The sequence below is a fragment of the Delphinapterus leucas genome, chromosome 4 (assembly GCF_059928025.1).
Source record: "Delphinapterus leucas isolate spDelLeu-1000000601 "Yukka" chromosome 4, BTC_Dleu_Yukka2, whole genome shotgun sequence".
In the NCBI taxonomy this organism is placed as follows: Eukaryota; Metazoa; Chordata; class Mammalia; order Artiodactyla; family Monodontidae; genus Delphinapterus; species Delphinapterus leucas.
This window is the reverse complement of record NC_143132.1, coordinates 29,115,665-29,135,628: the sequence shown is the minus strand read 5'-3', so window position 1 is coordinate 29,135,628 and position 19,964 is coordinate 29,115,665. Positions and strand designations below refer to the sequence as shown.

The 19,964-nt window shown below is 36.3% G+C and overlaps 1 protein-coding gene across 2 annotated transcripts in view; it reads right to left on the bottom strand.

The window, feature by feature from the left end:
• SAMSN1 (SAM domain, SH3 domain and nuclear localization signals 1) overlaps window positions 1-19,964 on the bottom strand; it is a 109,034-nt gene that overhangs the window by 2,101 nt on the left and 86,969 nt on the right. For both annotated transcript variants that reach the window (XM_089910383.1, XM_022576853.3), the window contains 4 exons: window positions 16,431-16,560; window positions 13,980-14,131; window positions 11,640-11,846; window positions 9,555-9,705 (listed from right to left, as the gene is read on the bottom strand). In XM_089910383.1, coding sequence (XP_089766509.1) covers window positions 9,555-9,705; window positions 11,640-11,846; window positions 13,980-14,131; window positions 16,431-16,560 — 640 coding nt within the window. The remainder of the gene's footprint in view (window positions 1-9,554; window positions 9,706-11,639; window positions 11,847-13,979; window positions 14,132-16,430; window positions 16,561-19,964) is intronic.

Genomic DNA, 19,964 nt, shown 5'->3' with positions numbered 1-19,964 from the left:
CACTTCATCCCCTTCCAGTGAGAATAAAGTAAATCCAAACTTCAAAATCTTTGGAAGAAGGAAATTGTGTAATTGTATAATTTTCCTTAATAGACTCTTAAGTAATTTATCTTTTGGAAATCTACCCTTTATCTTGTCTACACATCTCCTGCTTTTAAATGCATTTTCTAGGCTTCAGATATCTTGCCAACATTAGTTTATGGTCCACTGTGTATCCAATTGTTATCAACCTCTATTACAAGAGAGAATTAAGCCCTGGTGCCTCAGCATCCTTGTACATAATGAATTAAGTTCTTATCAATGTATCTACAATGGTACTAGTTATGTACCTTTCATGGAGGAATTGAGTCACTTAAATTATTTTCTGTATTATGTGGTTTATATGGGAAACACAAGTTGAGAAAGGATGGAAAAAATGATAAAAATTTCTTCACTCATTTTCAAAATGAATCATAACAGTTCTTTTAACCTTTTCCTCAGAGTTTTCATTTGCAACGATGAAACCACATTTATGCCATTCTTCTTAATCTTCTCCACATTTGTCACAACTTTATTTAACTGTGGACTCAAATAGCACAAATTTAAGTCTAGTGATGTTATAACTAGTTCTAGGTATAAGGGCCTTTAACTTAATATACACCTATTGTGATTGTTATTTTAAAATGTTAGCTATCATGAAGCATTTTCTCTTTATTAGTTATAATGACCTTCAGGTTTGGGGGCATCTACTTAATATTGACTAGTCTTTATGAGTATCAGTTGTTCATTTTTGTTTCCAAGCCCTTCTTTTATGAAAAGGCAGCACTGAAATGGGACCTCATTCTTTAAGGAAAAGCTTTCTCCTCTTCCTTTGCTTTTCGGTCTTACTGCCACTGAAATGAAAGAGCCAGCCCTGTGTTCCATTAGCCAAGTGTTTCCGGAAAAGGCCAGAGGAATCAGTCTTTTTGCAATGCTTCTTGCCACATCAGCAGTGATCTCCATATTTGGAATGTGGTCCTGTTAGTCAGAATGGCTGTGGGGATAAGGCTGTATTTCCTCAGTTTATATTTGGGCCCATTGCCTCAACACAAAATTGAAAGAACTGAGTTCCTACCCACAGACTGACATCCTAAACATTTGGACTTGGCATAATGAGAACTGCTCCCAACACCGTGTTCTGTTTAGGTTGATTACTGATGGTGGGGCTCTCTTCAAGATGTAAAACTTAGGTTTAAAGAACTCTGATTTCCAAAATTAGCTCTTTTCCTTTCAAAAACTAGATACTTAGTTTGTGATTTCATCCTCAGAAGCCACTATACATTCACCTCAAAGAGTAACAATATATTTGTTTTTATTTCCACCTGAGAAATGCTGTATCACATTTTCCAAATTCTAGGAATGGTTTGTTTTCAATACAGGTTATTTATCGTAGAAACCTTTCATCTGCAATTTTTACGGAAAAAGGAAATAATTGCTCAGTATGAAAGTTATGCAGCACAGTAATTTACAGAACAGCAGTAATTTGCTAAATGATTTCCTAATGAAATGAAAACATGACTACGCCTCCTCAAAAGCTTCCTACTAGGCTTGCAGTAATTTCAGGCAGGTGATTGGCTGGAGCCCCTCAACTGTAACTATAAAAAGAGAAGGCAGGTCAGTAAATTATATTATGGAAATGAAAGCTATCTAGCATTCAGTTTTTGTATTTGGAGGGTCAAGATTTTCCTCTTCTTGTTTTTTTTTTTTTTCATCTTGACGCTAATGACTTAGGGATTGGCACAAACCTAGGTCTTCTGCTATGCGTGGTTTTTCCAGCAGAGGAGATGAATTCACACTAATACCTCCACATGTTCTTTCTAAGTCATTTAGTCCCTTCATGTGTCCATGAAGCCAAGTAAAGCTAACTGACCTACCTAGAAATTGAAACTATAACCTTCATCGATTTTGTCCCATGCTCCAATCATCTGAGCTAACCAGGCAAGTAATACATTGGAATAAGAAACAGTTTGCCTACAAAATTACAGACTTGCCGTAGGGTATATGAGTGCATCTTTTTATACCAAAATATTTCTGATAATATGTTAAGTTAAAAAATTATTATATATAATTTTTCTATTATTAAAATTATGTAAAAACTTAGAGATATCATATAATTCACAAATGAAAGTGTTAAAATTTTAGATAGAGTTCCTCTATATTTCTGGATCATATACATTTTATATTTTATTTTAATAAAGTACAAAAAAAATAAAATGGTACCATTTTTTAATAAATCCCCTGAATGGTTTGCAAATATCCCCAAAGCTGTACATTTAAAAAATCTGGGTATATTGGAGAATTAGTAAATAATTTGAAAAAGGGTATATCTTATTGCTACCAGCTAACAGCAGGCATAATAGGAGTACAGAAAGCAGCCCCAAACAGTTCTGTACTTTATGTAATAAAAAAATTACGTTAACAAAAAATTATTTAGGAGGTATTTTGTCATAAAGAACTAATTTGAATACTAAAATACTTTATTTCTTACCAAAATTTTTATGGAATTGTATAAAGCCCATGGTTCAACATAAGATAGCCATCAATGGAGATAAAAAGTGGCATGGTGATTAGAACATAAGAGAGCTAATATAATTATTCATAAAATAAATATCGAGTTGTGACATTTAATTAATTAAGTATAGGCAATCTCAATTATACTAAACGTGAAGAAAGCTTTAAGGAAATCAAACTAGATTCCTATTGCTGGGAAAAAGTTCTCATGCCCTAAGGAGAAAAATCTGTCCTATATTCACGTATTAGAAAGTTAAAGATTTAATTAAAAAAATGTAAACTACTAGTTTTTGCTTGACTTTCCCAGTTTTCTTTACCCAAATATTCCAGATTTTGACTTTGCTATCTTGTTTTCCTTAGGTATGAAGCCTCTGTTCTTTAGGCCAAGTACAATATTATAAAATAATGCAATCCGGAGGGCACTGGAAAATAGCTGGCCAATGAAAGTGCTCCATAAACAATGTGTTTAATAAAAAGAATGTAATGTTTAGATTAATTAAAGGAAATATGAACTAAAGAAGATCAAGTAAGAAATTTGTTGAAATTCAAATGACGGTACCTCTTGGGTCTTCGTATTATCCTCCTCTTGTTCTCTAGCCTGGTACCATCTCCAAAGAGGAAAAACCAGGCTTAAAGCACATCTTAGGATGGCTCAAAATCTCATCCTCATTGGTAGCTCCACATGAGTCACTCAAACCAAAACTCAAGCACTCTCCAGATAACTATGGCTATATTTATTTGTCCAGAGGTAGCATTGTCCATGGAGGAACATTCAGTAGGCAACATGGTGTAACTCTTAATTATTTCTTATTCTATCTGTCCTTAAATTACCTGAATATTTTAATTTTCTATTTAGTGATGATTTGGTATTTATTTCATTTGAATACCTACCCACCTTTTGGAAAAACAACAAGAACAAACTGAAAATAGGAATGTCTTCACGGGAAACCAACCAGTTGCTGTCTTCCCGAGGCCATGAGAGAATATGGAGTTGAAATGACTCTCCCTGTTTGCAGATCTCTCTTTGCATCCTAGCATCGTAGTCTCCTCTCTAATGAGATGTACATCTTTTCACTTACACTCACAACAACTTCCACTCCACTCTGCTGGCTCCTTCAGTAGGGTAGAGGCACACTCACTCAAGATCCAATCACTCAGCACCGACAGGGACAGCACCATTAGGCTGCCACTTCACTCAAGCACACAGTTCCATGAGAGGCTTTGGTCCCAGGAAATGTTTACCCGTGGTTGAGTTGTTGTCACATTGGACTATTTGGATAATGACCAAATAATATTAAAGGCTATTATTCTATTGCTAAATTAGGGACCTTGGAAAATCAATATCGTATTTCTTACAGGTTAAATTAATCCTGTTTACTTCACATGGTGAAAAAATAACCTAACTTCATTATTTTAAAATGTATTATTATTTGGCAAAAATAACATTACCTTGCATATTACTGATGTACAATTTGCTTTTATCATTTAATATGTTTCGGACATCTTCATGTCAGTAAGCATTTCATTCTCCTAATATTTTCCTACTATTTTATTGTTCACATATATCTTAACTTATTTATAACAAATTAATTACTGATGGAAGTTCACATTGGTTTTAGTTTTTAATGAAACTCCTCGTAGTTTAGCTAGTGTTTTTATGCATTTGTAGAAATTAATCAAATTCCTAAAACTGGAGTTTCTGCATAAAAAAGTATGCACATTTTAAACTTGGACAGTTTTTACATTATCTCCTTCTAGAAATGTACTCATTTACACACTTGCACACTCACATGCACACATGGTTAGCGTATACATAAAACGAATCTTGACAACACATATCAACACCCACCTGCCCGTTACAAAAACTTTTGTGTGTAAAGTGGGATTGAAGGGGACTTTAAGTTTTATAAACAGAAAAAAGTTTTGCTCACTATTTGCAGATCTCTTCACTCCCTCATTCAACATGTATGCATTCTACAAGCATCTGTTACCATCCACTCAATGCAAAGTGTGGTGCTAGGGGCTTTGGGAAGGTACATCGTAATAGAGAATTCGGTCTTGTTTGGCCAGGGTAAACACTACAAAGCCATGCCTAGTACACAATCACAGTGCAATATAAAAACAAGTACAGGAATGCCCTACATGTACAGACATTATAAGTGACTGAGGTGAAAATTCTATGAACTCTTTCCTCTGGAGATTGTTCTCTGGTTGAAGTACAAAATGTTTCTATTTCATTTTATTGTTCTTTTTATTATACAGAATATGGCATCTAACATAATTTCAATCTTAGGGGGTAAAACCAAAAAAATCTGAAGAAAGTAAATTTCATAAAGCAAAATTTCTATGACTAGAAATAGATATTAAGTGCATATTTATAAATACATAAATGTAAAATGCCTGGGTGCCTTCTCCGTCTCTGTGGATAGTTAGCATATATTTTCTTAAAGGCCCCACATTTCTTGACTCTAGATCCAAATCATACGGCAAGTGGGTTGGAAACGCCAGGCATGCATGTCAGGGGCTAATGCACCAGGCTACCCTGGCACACTGTCAGGCCAACTGCTGGACTGCTGCTTGGCATAGCTACAAGCCTCCCCTGCTGGCAGCTCATGTTCCAGGCTCCTGGCTGGGCCTTGCCATTTGCCCTGTATCGTTTGGGGCAGGGAGGCAGGCAGGAAGACACAACTGGGGATAGCTGAGCAATGAGGGGCTGCTGTGACCACAGCTGGTGCTGACAGCCTGGCACACAACCCACCCTCCCCCCCCTTCCTCCTCACTGAACACTGCAAACAAAGGTTGCAGGTAGTAACCTCCAATACGTTATAGACAGATTCTAGTATAGTCTGTTTATTCTGTTACTAAGTTGCTTTTGGTTTCCAATTTAAATTTTAATTATCCCTCTGTTATGGGGAAAACAAGATATTTCCATCACCTGTTTTCCCCAAGGACAATAGTACACATTCTCATAGACACACTTTTAAGACACATCAAAGTGCTTCTAAATGTATGAAAAGAGAAACAAGTTCAGAATAAAAAGAGCTGTTTAACTATAAACAGCAGTTACCTATCTTATTATTTTAAAGAGCCATTTCTCAGCAAGGCAAAGGGGTTTTGAAGGTTGTGTTTATGGAAAAACACACACACATATATTCTCTATTCTCTTTTTTCCTTGCTGGGAATATTTACTCAAAGTAAACAAACAATTTTAAAATTCAGAAGATAAATAGAGAAAATCTAATGTGCACAAAATAAACAGATTCTGCTCTTTTGCTCCTTCAAGAGCTGAGTACTTCACCCTAATTCTTCTTCTTCTTCTAACCTCATCTAGATTCCCAGCTGAAGGAGCCAGTAGCCTAATTCTGCTCAGTTCTAATGCAACTTGAGAACAAATTCAGAATATCTCTGTACTGGTCTTGCCTGGGATTGCAGAACCCAAAGTCGTTATTCTACTCCAGAGGTAATACTGTGATCAGCCCTAACACCACTCGCCAGCCCTACTGTCAGCTTCTTGGAGAAGCAACTTTACCTCCTGTCAAGTAGTGACCTAAAAAAGTTTAATCCGGTTAACATTTTCAAGGTCAGAGTGGGTACAATGCTATCTATTTTGGCCTAAGAGAACAGGGAAATTGCTTGCTCTAAGTCTTAGATTTCTGTTTGTCCCTGTTCCATCCCCCATCCTCTTGGTCCCTCTAGATGTATTAAAGGCTCACATGGAGCTTGTGGTCTTTTCTACCTAATCTCAAAGCTTTAACTCCTGCCCTCAAAACAGGGGCCCACTCTGCTCAATTTTTATATTGAATGATAAGCAAAGCAAAACTTTCCAGTTTCCAACCTAAGAAGCAATGAAACTCTAAACTAGGAATTTATTGACATTCCCCCAAACTGACATTATTCAGTGATCAAAATAAAATGCATACATAAAATCCTGGCCAATTTGCATACCCCATTCTTAAACACGCACAAAAAGCTAACTATTTTTAACCTATGACTATGACATGCGTTTGTTTTTCATAACGTCTCAGTTCTATACAACCATACGTTCAAGGTCTTTATCATTCAAGGTACACGAAGGTTGTGCATTTAATCTTTAGCATGGTTGTAGAAGATATGATTCACAGAGTAGAGAATAGATAAAAATAAGCATGCAGCAGCATGGTGCCGAATCATCAGAACTCACCATCTTATCAACAAATAGAAGTCATTCTTCTTTATTTCTTGAGCAAAGCAGCTTCATATAAGATAAATAGCTTTCAGTCAGAATAGCCTAACGTGCAATATGCATCTTTTTGACATGTATATTCTAATACTACTTTAGACCGGTAAGATTAAAGGAAGAAAAATCTCAGGGCTGTATGTTGACAACAAACACTGGTCGAATCTACATTTTGTCCATTTTTCATCTCCCAGAATTTGACTCAGTGTGGGTATGTTTGTACATTACTGGATATTATTAAATGATCTACCTCTAGTGACCTTCAAGTACTGTTTTCTGAAGTTTTATAAAGAGAAATAATTCAGGGAATTTTTACTTTTTTAGGTCAAACATGGAAAGTCACATCATGCTTTGGAGATACTGTCTTTTGTTTTCAGAGACCAGGGCGTAGCAGAATGTATTTCTAATAGATTTAGGAGACTGGGTTCTAGGTATGTGACCTTGAGAAGGCTACTTATCTACTTTAGTTTTAGTTTCCCCATCTTGTATAGGAAGAATTTGGGTCAGACGGTCTTTAAAATTACACCTAGCTCTAATATGGCATCATCCATAAGTTATTCTTTTGTTAACATGGAAAGTAGATGGGTGATGAGGGAGGCCTTCAGTGGCCCATGCCTTTGGCACTGGACTGAGCTTCCCTCTGTGGGTCTCTGCTGAGCACACTTGTCTGGCTGAAAGCCCTGTTTCCCATGGCTCTCAGGCCCCTTCATTCACAAATCCCCCTTCATTCACAAATCTTGTTTCAATGAGGCCATAGTAGCCTTTCACCTTTCAGGGCGTCATGCTGTCGCAAAGTTTCCGTTCTCACTTAAATATTAACTTCCACTTTCTGAGATGGAAAACTGAACTGAAGCTCTTGGGAAAATTGACTAAGCAGTAGAAGACTTGAATTTTCAAATAGTCACTGTTCTATTCATATCTACCAGTTTGTATGTGTGGAAGAAAGAACTTGGATTTTTAGAGTAGACTGCCTTTGATTAAAACTCCAGCTCTGCTACTAATCTAGCTGTTTGGCCTCTTTGAAATTCATCTCTGCAATATGTTCTCATCTATAAAATGGGCAAAATACCTACATGGATGTTATTGTAGACGAAAAGCAATTATTTACAAGTGCTCAAAAAAAACTCTTCTTCCTCCCTCTACTTCAGCATCAACTTATTTCGGAGAGCATTGACAATGACACTGAAAATTATCAATTACAAGAAATCTACAGAATCCATTTCTTAGCGTAATATTGCTTAGTGAGGATCCATGTTCTGAAATGATGAGATGTGAAAGAAACTGCCTCATTTCCTTTGAAGATATTGCTATACCAGTTTACACTGATCAGTTTTGTTTTGGCTTGTACTTTTGAGTAAATAGGCTACTTTCTTAAGTTTGACCTGTGTCTGCCTCTGTGACCCGATTCCTCTCTCTTCTGCATCTCCTAGCCTCCACAACTTCAAAGAATGCATGCAAACTCCTAGGCCAAAGGATGAAATCAATTCTGCGGGTGTCAAATTAGTGATGCATGTGAAAACTCTTTGAACAGGATGAGGATCTATGCAAACTCAAGACAGTAAGTAAGGATTAAGTAAGGTACAGTTTCTAAAAAAGTAAATTAATTCTCACTAGATAAAAGGCCAGTGTATAATACACATGTGCAGTTCAACTATGCCATTTTGTGAGGCATATGAGGGAGGATATAGGAAAGCTCACGAAGGGACAGTCAGGAGACCTGGGTCCTAAATAGAACTTTCCTCTTTACTCTCAGTCTGGGCTGTGTAAGAAAGTATAACATAGCATCACAAACACTGGTCCTAGCTTTCTAATTCACTAAGTGCGTGAGCTTGGACAAGTTGCTTATCTTCTCAATTTCTCATTATAAAAATAGGGATGATACTAGCTCACGGAGTTGTGGAGAGCATTAAAGAAGAAAATAAATGTAAAGATCTTGGCTTAAAGTTTTGGTCAGAGAACATGTTCAAAGGATAATTAATGATTATTATTAATATTACTTGTGAAAGAGAAGGTTGGATTAGATGATCTAAGTTCTTTTTCTCCTTTAAAATTAGACACCTTCCCCCCTTTTTTCTAACAAAATACTCCTTGCAGAGTTTGGCACTCCCTGAACTCAGAGTTTTGGGAGCCTGGCCAGATTTAATAAGAAGAATGCTCAGATTGGGCAGTTGTAAAAACAAAAGCTATCCCATCTTTACAAATCCAGTTAGCGTAGCCAATATTCAAGGGAATCTACATGTGTTACTCCATCTTTAGTTTATACTTACAAATACAGAGAACCATCTCAGATAATAAAAGTAAGTGCTGAATATTTTTGCAAGCTATTATAGCATTTTGAAAGAATACTGTAAACACAAGATGTGACTCTTTGGTAATGAAACGAATTTTCTTGTGTGGAGCGAAGGCTCATTAGCTCAGAGCGATGCTCTGTGCTGTTCTACAGAAGTTGCATATGACATTTCTCGCTAATGGCTCGTGCTGTCACTAAATATTTGTTTCTAACTCCCTCAGTTTTGGGGAATGTGGACATCCACTTGTGTGTAAATTAATAGCTCTGCAGAATTTAAATGAGGTACCCAGAAAAGCCCTTTTGTTTCCTGAATCCAGTAAGGACAAAAAGGCCCTCTTTCTAATGATATATTTGACCAGAGTTGTTGTTTCCAAATGTATAAGAAAATACTTATTTTATTGGAAAGAATGCTTTACATGATTCTCAGTAAATAAAACTGGGGCTTTGTTTTTAATGATCTTACCGTTTACATTAAACTGTGATTCTCAGCTAGGGGGAAGAGTAGGTGTGCGTACTTACTTTCTTCATCAAGAAGATTTTCAGCAGCTGATAGCAACCTCATCCTATCTTCTGGATTTTTAATGTTTAATTCAATGAGATGACTCTCTTTTATATCCTTTAAATCTTCTAGGGTCTCGTAACCATTGAGCAAAAGTGTTGAGGTGTATTCCTGTGGGGAAGAAAAAATATGCATAATATAAGATAGTCAGATTCAAATATTTTATTTTTAGTTCTCTTTAGATTAAAAAAAAAAAAAAGTGTAGGCATGCATGAAAACCAAAGGTGCCAACAGAACTTTTGCTTAACTTTATTTTATTTGTACTAGTTTTCCACATATGAACTTGGGGACATTTAAACAGTATGTTGTACAGTTCTCACCTTCTGGAAGGACAAATGTAAAGAAGAAATGACTACCTTAAGCTATACAATGCTAAATCATGGATCAATTAAATACCTGGATCATTCATCCCATTTGGCAGTTTTTCACTTCTCAAATAGTGAAATTGACAAAGCTAGTATGTTATTAAGTCTGTCAATAAAATGCCTCTAATACAGTATATTATAATAATATTTCTGGATCTATATCTTTTCTTGTTTGCTTGGTTGCAAAATCATCTACCCTTATTAACTTCTTGGAGTAGGTTAAAAAATGAATTTGAAATAGACCCAATTTATATAAAAAAGTATACTTAGCATTTTGGTTGAAAGGCATTATAGAAACCTAAGGAATCTCAGACTTTCTATTTATTTAAAAGCTTTCATTAAGCATGAAAGCACTGTGGTTGGGAAAAGTATTGTTTCCATTTCTTATCATGTATATTTTGTCCATCATTTGCATCAATATAAATTAGTTTAAAATTCATAGGCTTCTGATTTCAAAGTCTGTTATGTTATTTATGTAACTTCTCTCTAACAATAGAAATGCAAAGTAAATTTGAAACGCTTTTCAACTTTCTCAGATATTCCTCCCATTTTACTTGATCATAATTTCAATATCCTTATTTTAGTTACTAAAATTGAGTAAGAGGAGGTATAAAAGTTTTAAGTAATCAGAAAGAACTTATTACTAGCCCTTTATTTATTTTTAAAAAAGGGAAAGAAGGAGTAGCAATTCAACTCTTTTAAAAGTGATGTATCCTAGAAGGAGCACTGTGTTAGAACAGAAAAAAAAAAAAAAAAATTCCCATCCTGATGTAACTAACTGTGGATTCTTGAGTAAGGTATTTCACTTCCTTAGACCTTGGTTTTTTCATAGGTCACAGAACAAACAAGTAGCTGAAGCAGGATTCAAACCTGTGCTTCCTCCAAGGAGTACCCCATTTGGGGGACACCAATAGTAATATTGAAAGGCCTATGTAATGTGTCTACAGGCAAGAATGCAACTAGATAATTCAGGAAAACCACTTAAGGAAAGATTAATTGGCTATTGTCTTGATGAATTTTGAAAACTATCAAAGTACTGCTGTGTTAATTTTAGAAATGGATTGCAAAACAGTAAATTGAGTGAGGCTAGGCATATTGTATGTACATGCCATTTAACAACATAGATATTTCATAAAAAGTTTTCTAATGTAACAAGAAAATAATTGGATTTTAAATAAAGACAACACAGTTTTCTTAACACAATCATTATGAGGGCTTAATGATCACTGTTTCCTAACAAATTACTTTAAAAACAATTAATTTAGTTATCTTCTCTTGACTTGCTTTTGATCTCTGATCTATAGAAAATACAATTTTCTTTTCATTTCTCCTTTCAATTCTCTGAATCTTTACCTTCACTCTTTATATTCTCTTTATCATTCTCATTACATGTTTTCTCTGGACTTTTATTCTCCCAAGTATATTTCATTTTTCACTGCACTTTCTCAACCTAATCTCTACTGTGACTGCTAAGTACCATTAGAGTTTAGTCCAAAGGATGTTATATCAAGACCTGTCCTCGCATAATAAAAGTAATAAAGGGTATATATAAACTGTTTTTGGAAAACAGATTTTTCCCTTTCTGTAAGTCATGTATTTTTTAACTAAACAAACACTGACCCATTCTCAATTACTCCATCCGTATGCCACCAGAATCAAACAGGCCATAGGTTTGCTAACCTGAAGGTGAATCCTCTCTAAGAACTCCTGCAGAGTCTTAGGTTTTTCCTTTCCACTCCTTCTGTGTGCCTTTATTTTCTTGGGGGCTGCTTCTTCTTCTGAGATGACATCCACATAAATAAATTTGAAGTTTCCCACCTTATTGTTCAACATTCCTGTCCACATCCCCATTGGCGTTTTGCAGATAATGTCTATGATATCTCCTTTCTAAAGACAAAGAAATATACAAATTAGATTTCAGAGAACTCTGGTGCCCATGACAATTGGTAGAAAGAATGGAATCATCGAAAATTAGAATAATGAGGGCATTACACTAAGGGGGTTTAGAGTTAAAAATAAATCTAAGAGGAAATTTCTTTTAAAAGTTTAAGGAAACTATTTACTAGTAATATTGAAAAAAACCCCAACATACTTGAAGAAAGGCTCCTAAATGTATTTGATGATGTGTTTATGTTTTTGGTATCATATCAACTTATCAACTTATATTTGTAGAGTATCCTATAGTTTACAAAACACTTTTGCATTCATTAAGTCATTTTATGCCCACAACACACCTCTTAGATATATATGCGAGGTGTCATTATTACTCTAAATATTACAGAAAAAGAAATGCAAGCATTAAATAATTTCCCAAGAGCTTACAGGAAGTTAGTGACAGAACCAGAACTCAAGCCTAAGTTGTTTGAACTCAAAAGTAATGCTCTTTTTATTTACCCTGTCAAAACAATATATATGTAGCAAAGCTCAAGCTATCATTCCTGGAGGGGGTCCCAAGTAAGGAAGGGGAAGAAAGACAAGTCTATGACTGTCTGTGCTTCTAGTTCATCTGAAAAATTCATCTACAGTGTGAAATAAATCCACCTCAAGTATTGTATCCATCTAAAATAATGAAAATGTTCAGAACTTTGTACATAGCAAATATGTAACAAAAGTATATATGCACTAAGGATAAATTAAGCTAATTATCCTAGATTAATTAGTAATTAATTACTAATTACTTATTTAACACTTAGATTGAGCTCCACAGCAAAGTTTGGATTGAAGTATGAATGAAATGCATTGGGATAGACAAACCAGTTGGTCTTTCTCTTTATTCACATCTAAGAGTAAGACTGCAGGAGTTATTGGTAAGAGTAGAAAACTCCACAGGGTATTTTTTTGTAAAGAAAGTTGATTTCTATGCAAGTATAGTGTCTACATTTGTGTCATAGTTACTCCGTTGAGACTTACAGCTTTCTACCTCAGAGATGACATTACAGATTCTGATATTTTTGCCATTTTAAGGGTCTACCCTCAAACAAAGCATTAAGTCTGCTACTAAAAATATTTTTTTCTGCTGCTCTGTGAATGTGTATTCTTCCATCTAAAACATGGATTTTATTTGTAATAGTAGAATTCAATGTGATTAAAAGATCTGGTCTTTCCAATTTATGATAGTTTGCCCTTCAGACCCTATGAGCTGTTCACCTAGTTTTTCCTGTCTTGAACTATAGGGAATCAAATCCTAGGCTAGATGGGATCAGCTAAGCAGACCTAGAAAATCCCCAGAAGCTCTAGGGGAAGTTTCAAAGTATGGAAGTCCTATGCTACATCCTTCTTATTATCCTTTAAACTTGTAAAAAAATATACATTACAGGGAAGCCCACAGATCACAAGCAAAAATCCAATTTCATTTCGGATAAGACCCAGGATGGTCAGCAACAGTATTCAACACCCAGTGTGTCTGTGGGATTCCTTATTGTGTCCTACTCGAGCTCCACAAATGTCCCCTTAGGCAGCACAAATGGTGGTGCAACCTATGTGTTGTGAAGCCCTCACAGCAAAAGAAAATGAACGAAGAGGATAAGAATAAAAAAAGGGAATTCAGGAGGGAATATCACAGAGAGAAAGTTGTCAGGTTACTCATGGCATTTGCAAGTATTGACTCAAGTATTGAAGTTGCCTGGCCAAGTCAGGTTCCCAAAGCGTTTGCTCTGCTGGGCTCTTGCCTGATATTTCCATTTTCTCTCCCTCTCCTTGGCTTCAGGTAGAACTGGGCACCTCCAGCAACTTGTGAGGATTTTGATTTTCAGAAAAATGTAGACAATTCCTTCTTCCCGAATAAGCTCTGATTCTACATTATCTACATAATGCAACTTTTGCAAATAGCCTCAAAACACTGATCCTCCTACCCTACCTCTCATGTTTTGTTTGAACTCCTGCCATAGTACACCAGTCCCCAGTTCTCCTATTGGGAAGAACGCACTCACCCCCTAGTTCCCCATACTTGCACTTCCTGAAAAAGATCATACACCCAGCCCTAGACAAACCATACAGAATGCGGATATGATGTGCACACACCTTGATTTTGAGGGAGTCAGTGTCATAAGGGCTCGGTGTGAAACTGGTATGTACGCGGGCACGGCCACAGAATGGTCCAGAGTAGGGGCCATCATCATCGAGTCGAAAGCTGTCCCGGTTAGTTGTACCGTCTGAACAGCTTGTTATTCCACCTGATATAGGCAAAGCAGAGGTTAACAGTTCTCACTGAAGGTTCATAACATTCTGAACCATCACCTGGACATAACTAAGCAGGAATAATGCTGAAGCATTGGATGCCAGCCTCCTGAGGCAGTCCTAAATGACCGATCCCTGTTTCTGCCTCCCAGTCATTTTCCACCAGTGACTTCTGTCCTCTGAGCCATTTCTGATCTTTCTCCAGTCAACCTGATCATTCTTTCCTCTACCACCAAACCAAACACTCTTACTTCAGTCTCTATCGTCTGATCCAGTAGCACAGTGCTTTGAGCATTGGATACTTGCTAAAGAGGCAGACAGTAGAGACTTAATTCCCTGTACAAACCAGATAATTAATTTTGTACGTGTAAACAGAGGCAGAAACCTATAGTGACAGTTTGATCTTTGTGTGCTATTGATCAGGAATGATCAAAGCATAAGACCACAAGCTTCCCTACAACTTATCACAATGTAGCAAAAATAGTGTCTCAGACTTCCTACTGTGTACCAAAAGCCATTTTGAGGCAACATCTCTGTGTATAAAAGGTAGCATTTTTGCTTGTTGTGTGAGCGTCAGGGAAAGAGGAAGTGTGTTCCAATGTCTGTACTCCTAAACTGTTCAAAATTGTTCTAAACTGGGCTTTTTAAACTGCTCCAAATCCTTGCTCTCTGGTCCTCTTCCTTTCTGATTTTGAACCTCAAGGGGGAAAAAAAAGAGATTCCATTTTTCCTGCCTGCCTGGGGGAAAGAATGGTTCTCAGTGGAAGTAACTCTGAGTCTCCCTACTGCTTTCACTTGTCACCTCATTTTTTTCCTTCACTGTGGCCTTTCAGTGCTCTGCTTCATGAGGGAACAGCCCCAGTATCTCTGCCATTCTTTCAAATAAGTATAGAAATAAGAGAAAGATCCTTAGCAATTCTCCATTTTTTGTTTTTTTTAAATATGGACTGGTGTAAAAGAAAGATGAGTTGCGTCTAGTCACAGAAATTAAGTTGTTTATGATAATAGCTAAGTAGATCCCCATCTCCTCACACCCTCCCTTCCACGACCACTCCAGTCCCTGGCTTTTCATTGTATATTCAAGTTATAAAATTCTACCCATATTTGGCATTACAATTTTGAATTTTAAAACTTCCAGCAGAAATGAATACTAATAAAATCTGAATTTCACACATGCAAAAATATATCCCTCAAATGCTTCTGTATTAGCTTTTTCTTCACAAAATAACTGTTCTACAACCAGTAGGAAAGTAGGAATAAAATTCAGGATATTTGCAGCAGCTGGTCTTTGTGATCCATCTTCAAATAACAGAAGCAGTTGATTTTAAATGAAATGGAAAATAAACTTTGCAAAAAACATTTAAAAGCCCTGAAAAGATTAGAGGGATAAGTAACAGTGTGCATATAAAAAAAATTATAAGGCACCCTGTAGTATCAGTAGTTTCGTTCAAATATTGTAGCAGGACATGTGACTGAAGCCTGAGTGACTTCTTTGGTAGAAATGATGTTTTTAGAAAATTCTTATTGAACACATGCTGATTCCTTTTTGTCACTAATTGGTGATATTCCTACTATTTAGTGTTTACATACTACTTCACTCTTTACTGGCTAATGCTGAATGGAAACCTAAAAAGTAAACGTTAGAACTGATGCAGATGTCCTGATCTTTTCAGAATACTTCAGGATAAAGAGGAAAGGAAAGGAAGGAAAACATGACAGAGGGCAGGACAGGGAAGGAATAAAGAAAAAATGAAAGAAAACAAAAGAAAGAAAGAAAGAAAAAAGGAAGACAGAAAGGAAGGAGGGGAATGAGGTAGGAGGTAGGGAGAGAGGGAAGGAAGAAAGAGAGGAAGAGAAAAGGAAAGGAAGAAGTACATGGAGGGGGAGAGAAAGGGAAAGAAAAAGAGAAAACAGGATTTTAGTTTCCTGAATACTTCAATTCATTTAAAAAATTTGGACTCAAAATAATGCTAGTTCTCCTCAGCACACTTTATTGTAGGGATTCTGATTTAATCATGCAATATAATCTTTTGGAGGCATATCCTCAAGAGCCTTGCTGACCACAGTGCTAAAAGTTTCAAAATAATCCATAATTCTAATATATTATGTATTATTTTAGACAATAGCATTGCTATAGATTCAACACATCCTACATTTTCACTATTTCTCTTATCAAGTATTTGGAACATTGGTGAAATTTTGACAAACAAGCCAAAGAGAAATAAATCTGTTGTTTTTAATGGACTTAACCCAGATCTCCCATCTAGACTCTTGTCACTTATTTTATACCCTTACTTGATGAGCTCTGCCCACTGTAGAGACTGTCCATGGAGTCACTGGCTTTGAGGGAGCTCTTCTCTGTATGGGTTCCAATCGTGGGATCACTGTTCCGATAAGGTAAGGCATCCTCTCCATCTTCCCCATCCTTCAGAAAATCATATCAGAGGTTAAATGCAAAGAACTGATTTCCTTGGAGACTTTCACTGTGTGCATTGATTTAACAAAGAAGACATATTTTAGCAATAAAATACTTAGGAATACATCAGCATAAAATATGAGTGTCATGAATCTTTAGCTCAATTTCAAGCATAACATTTTATGGTATAGTGGGAAAAATTCTTTAGATGAAACAGCCCACATTTTGGAATTTAACTGAAATTATAAAGTTTATTTTTGTAGTTAGGATGAATATTGTATCAAGACTATTTAATCAGAAATGCTAGATTTATTAACATCTGTGCTTTATCTGTTAAAGCACTTTTATTTCTTCATGTTCTCCTTATCATCTATTTACCACCATTACTAATCCTTTGAGATCTCATATTACAAGCTTAAACTCTGCATAGTCGCTTCGTGTCAGTTATTTGCACCCTACCAGACCACTAGATATGAATAAAACATACACACTTTGCAATTCTAAAGCAAAGCTTATCTAAGAAGCTTTACAAATCTCATATGGTGCTTGCCACCTAGTCAAGTGAAAAGCACATCTTGCATAAAATTAGGAAAGACAGACAATTTCAAAAAAAATTACATCTGCTTGAAAACATCTCAAATGTTTTCCATGTTTATATAGTTTCAACAAAGCCTATGAATTTCTTAATATTCATCAAAATATAATTCAATATTCCTCATTTTTGAGCATTTCTAAACATTGGTAAAAATTCAGACTATACATACAATATATGCTCAGTTTGATTCTCTGCTTTTATCCATTCTTTTATTCATTTGTTCAGTTATTCGACACAAGTTTGTAGAACACCTTCTAAGTACCTGGCATTGTTTGGGGAACTGGAGATATCATGGGAAACAATATACAGGGTCTATCTTAAATGAGGTACATTTTAGTTTGTCAGGGTGTGTGCGCACATGTGTGTGTGTGTGTGTGTTTGTAGTGTTTGGGGAGGTTTGTGTAAACAAAGTAAGCAAGACAATTTCAGAGAATAATAAGTGCTATGAAGGAAATAAAACTGGGTGATGTGAGAGGATTAGCTACTCGGGTTAAGGTTGAAGGAAGGTTGACTGATTTAGAGGGAATAGGCTCCAAAGACCTCCTCCATAAGGTAATAGAGTCTCTGAATTCTTGACCTGAATGATAAGAAGATGTGACTTATATGAAGATTTGGAGACAGTTTTCCAAGCAAAAGAAATAGCAAGAACAAAATAACTAAACTCAGAATTAGCTTGGGTTATGCAGAGGAAAACAACAAGGCCAGGGTAGCTGGAGCTGAGTGAGAGCAAGGAGAGCATTAGGATGTGAGCTCAGAGAAGTAGACTGGAGTCAGCTCAGGAAGGGCTTTATAGAGCACTTTCAGTAACCATGGAAATGTGCACTCAGATCTCTTGCTGTGGGACCCTTCTTTACTGACAGCTACAACTTCTGTATCGATCACTGTGTTTGCAAGGAAGCCATGTTCCAATGACTTAAGCAGTGGGGCTACCATTTGAGTCCATTCTGGTGGGATGTGGGGCTTCTCTAATGGAAACTTTTGGTTCAAGGACTTCCCATCAATCTGGCCAAAGTTTTCTTAGAACAGTGTTGAAGCCTGAGACTTGGATGATCCTCCTTCTTTCTTCCTCTCCTTTTACAGGTGTCAGACTTGCACTGTAGTCTGAAGGATTTCCTTGCTCATTTTTTCTTTCTCTTCTTTATCCTTCACAGGCATTTTCTCCAGTAAGTCTTTGGTGTGTCTATTCCCTTCTTGGGGGTCTACTTCTCAGAGGACTGGAATGAACACATCATAGTAAGGGAATGCATTTTGGTACTGTAAAATTTTAACCAAGGGAGTGATGTGTTCTGAATCTGACTTTTCAAAAATCTTTCTGGCTTTCATGTGGAGAATCGGTTTTATGGAGGAAAGAGTGGAAGAAAGGAAACCAATTAGGTAATCTAGGCAAGAGAGTTTGTTTATTTAGTCTAAAGCAGGAATAATTTACATGGAGAAGTTAAGGGTTTTAGGTATACTTTGGAGTTAGTACCAAGAGGATATGCTGATGAATTGGTGTGAAAAGTGAGAAAAAGAAGGAATTTTGAGTGATTTGTAGGCTTTCTTCTCTCTCTGTCTCTGTCTCTCTCTCCCCCCTCTCCTTTCTTTCCAGCATCTACAGTTATGACAGTGTTGTCTATTTCTACTTGGAAGACTGGACAAGAAACAAACTTTCTGTAGAGCTTAGAGAATCAATAATTCCGTTTTAGATACATTAGGTTCCAGTTATCTATTATGCATCTAAGTGATAATATCAAATAAGTAGTTGGTTGTATAAGTATAACAGATAAGTAAAGAGATCATATGGGACTTCCCTGGTGGTGCAGTGGTTAGGAATCTGCCTGGCAGTGCAGGGGGCACAGGTTCGAGCCATGGTCTGGGAAGATCCCACATGCCGCGGAGCAACTAAGCCTATGCTCCACAACTACTGAAGCCCACGGGCCTAGAGCCTATGCTCCACAACAAGAGAAGCCACCACAATGAGAAGCCTGCACACCACAATGAAGAGTAGCCCCTGCTCAACGTAACTAGAGAAAGCCCACACACAGCAACGAAGACCCAACACAGCCAAAGATAAATAAATAAAATATTTTTTTTAAAAGAGAGAGATCATAGCTAGAGATATAATTGTGAAAAAGTCATGAGACAAGATGAGATCACTTAGGAAGAGAGACTAAACTAGTAGAACATCTAGAAACAAGCCTCAGGAAGACTCAATATTTAGAAGGACAGGAAAGAAAGCAGAGCTAAGAAAGGAAACTTTGAGAAAGAAGGAAAGCCAGAAGAATGCCCAAAGAAACCAAGAAAAAAGAATGTTTCATATGTAATGAAATCATCACTTGCATCAGGTACAGCTGAAAAGTCATGTAAGAAGAAAGAAAAGTGACCATTCGATTTGGCAACATAGAGGTTAATACTGACTGTGACAACTGTTTTAACAGAGTACTGGGGACAGATCCTATTGAAATGCATTAATAAGAAAATAGCTGTAAGACATATAGATCAATGGAATAGAATTGAGAGTCCATAAATAAATCCATATATTTATGATCCATATATTTCTGACCATATATTTATGATCAATTGATTTTTCAGCAAGGATGCCAAGACAATGCAATGGAGAAATAATTGTCTTTTCAACAAGTAGTGCTGGGACAATTGAATATCCACATTCAAATGAATGAAGTTGGACTCCTACCACACACCGTGTAGAAAAATTAATGGATCATACACCAAAATTTAAGAGCTACAACTATAAAACTCTTAGAAGAAAACATTGGAGTAAATCTTTGTAACCTTAGATTAAGCAATGGTTTCTTAAATACAATACTAAAAGCACAAA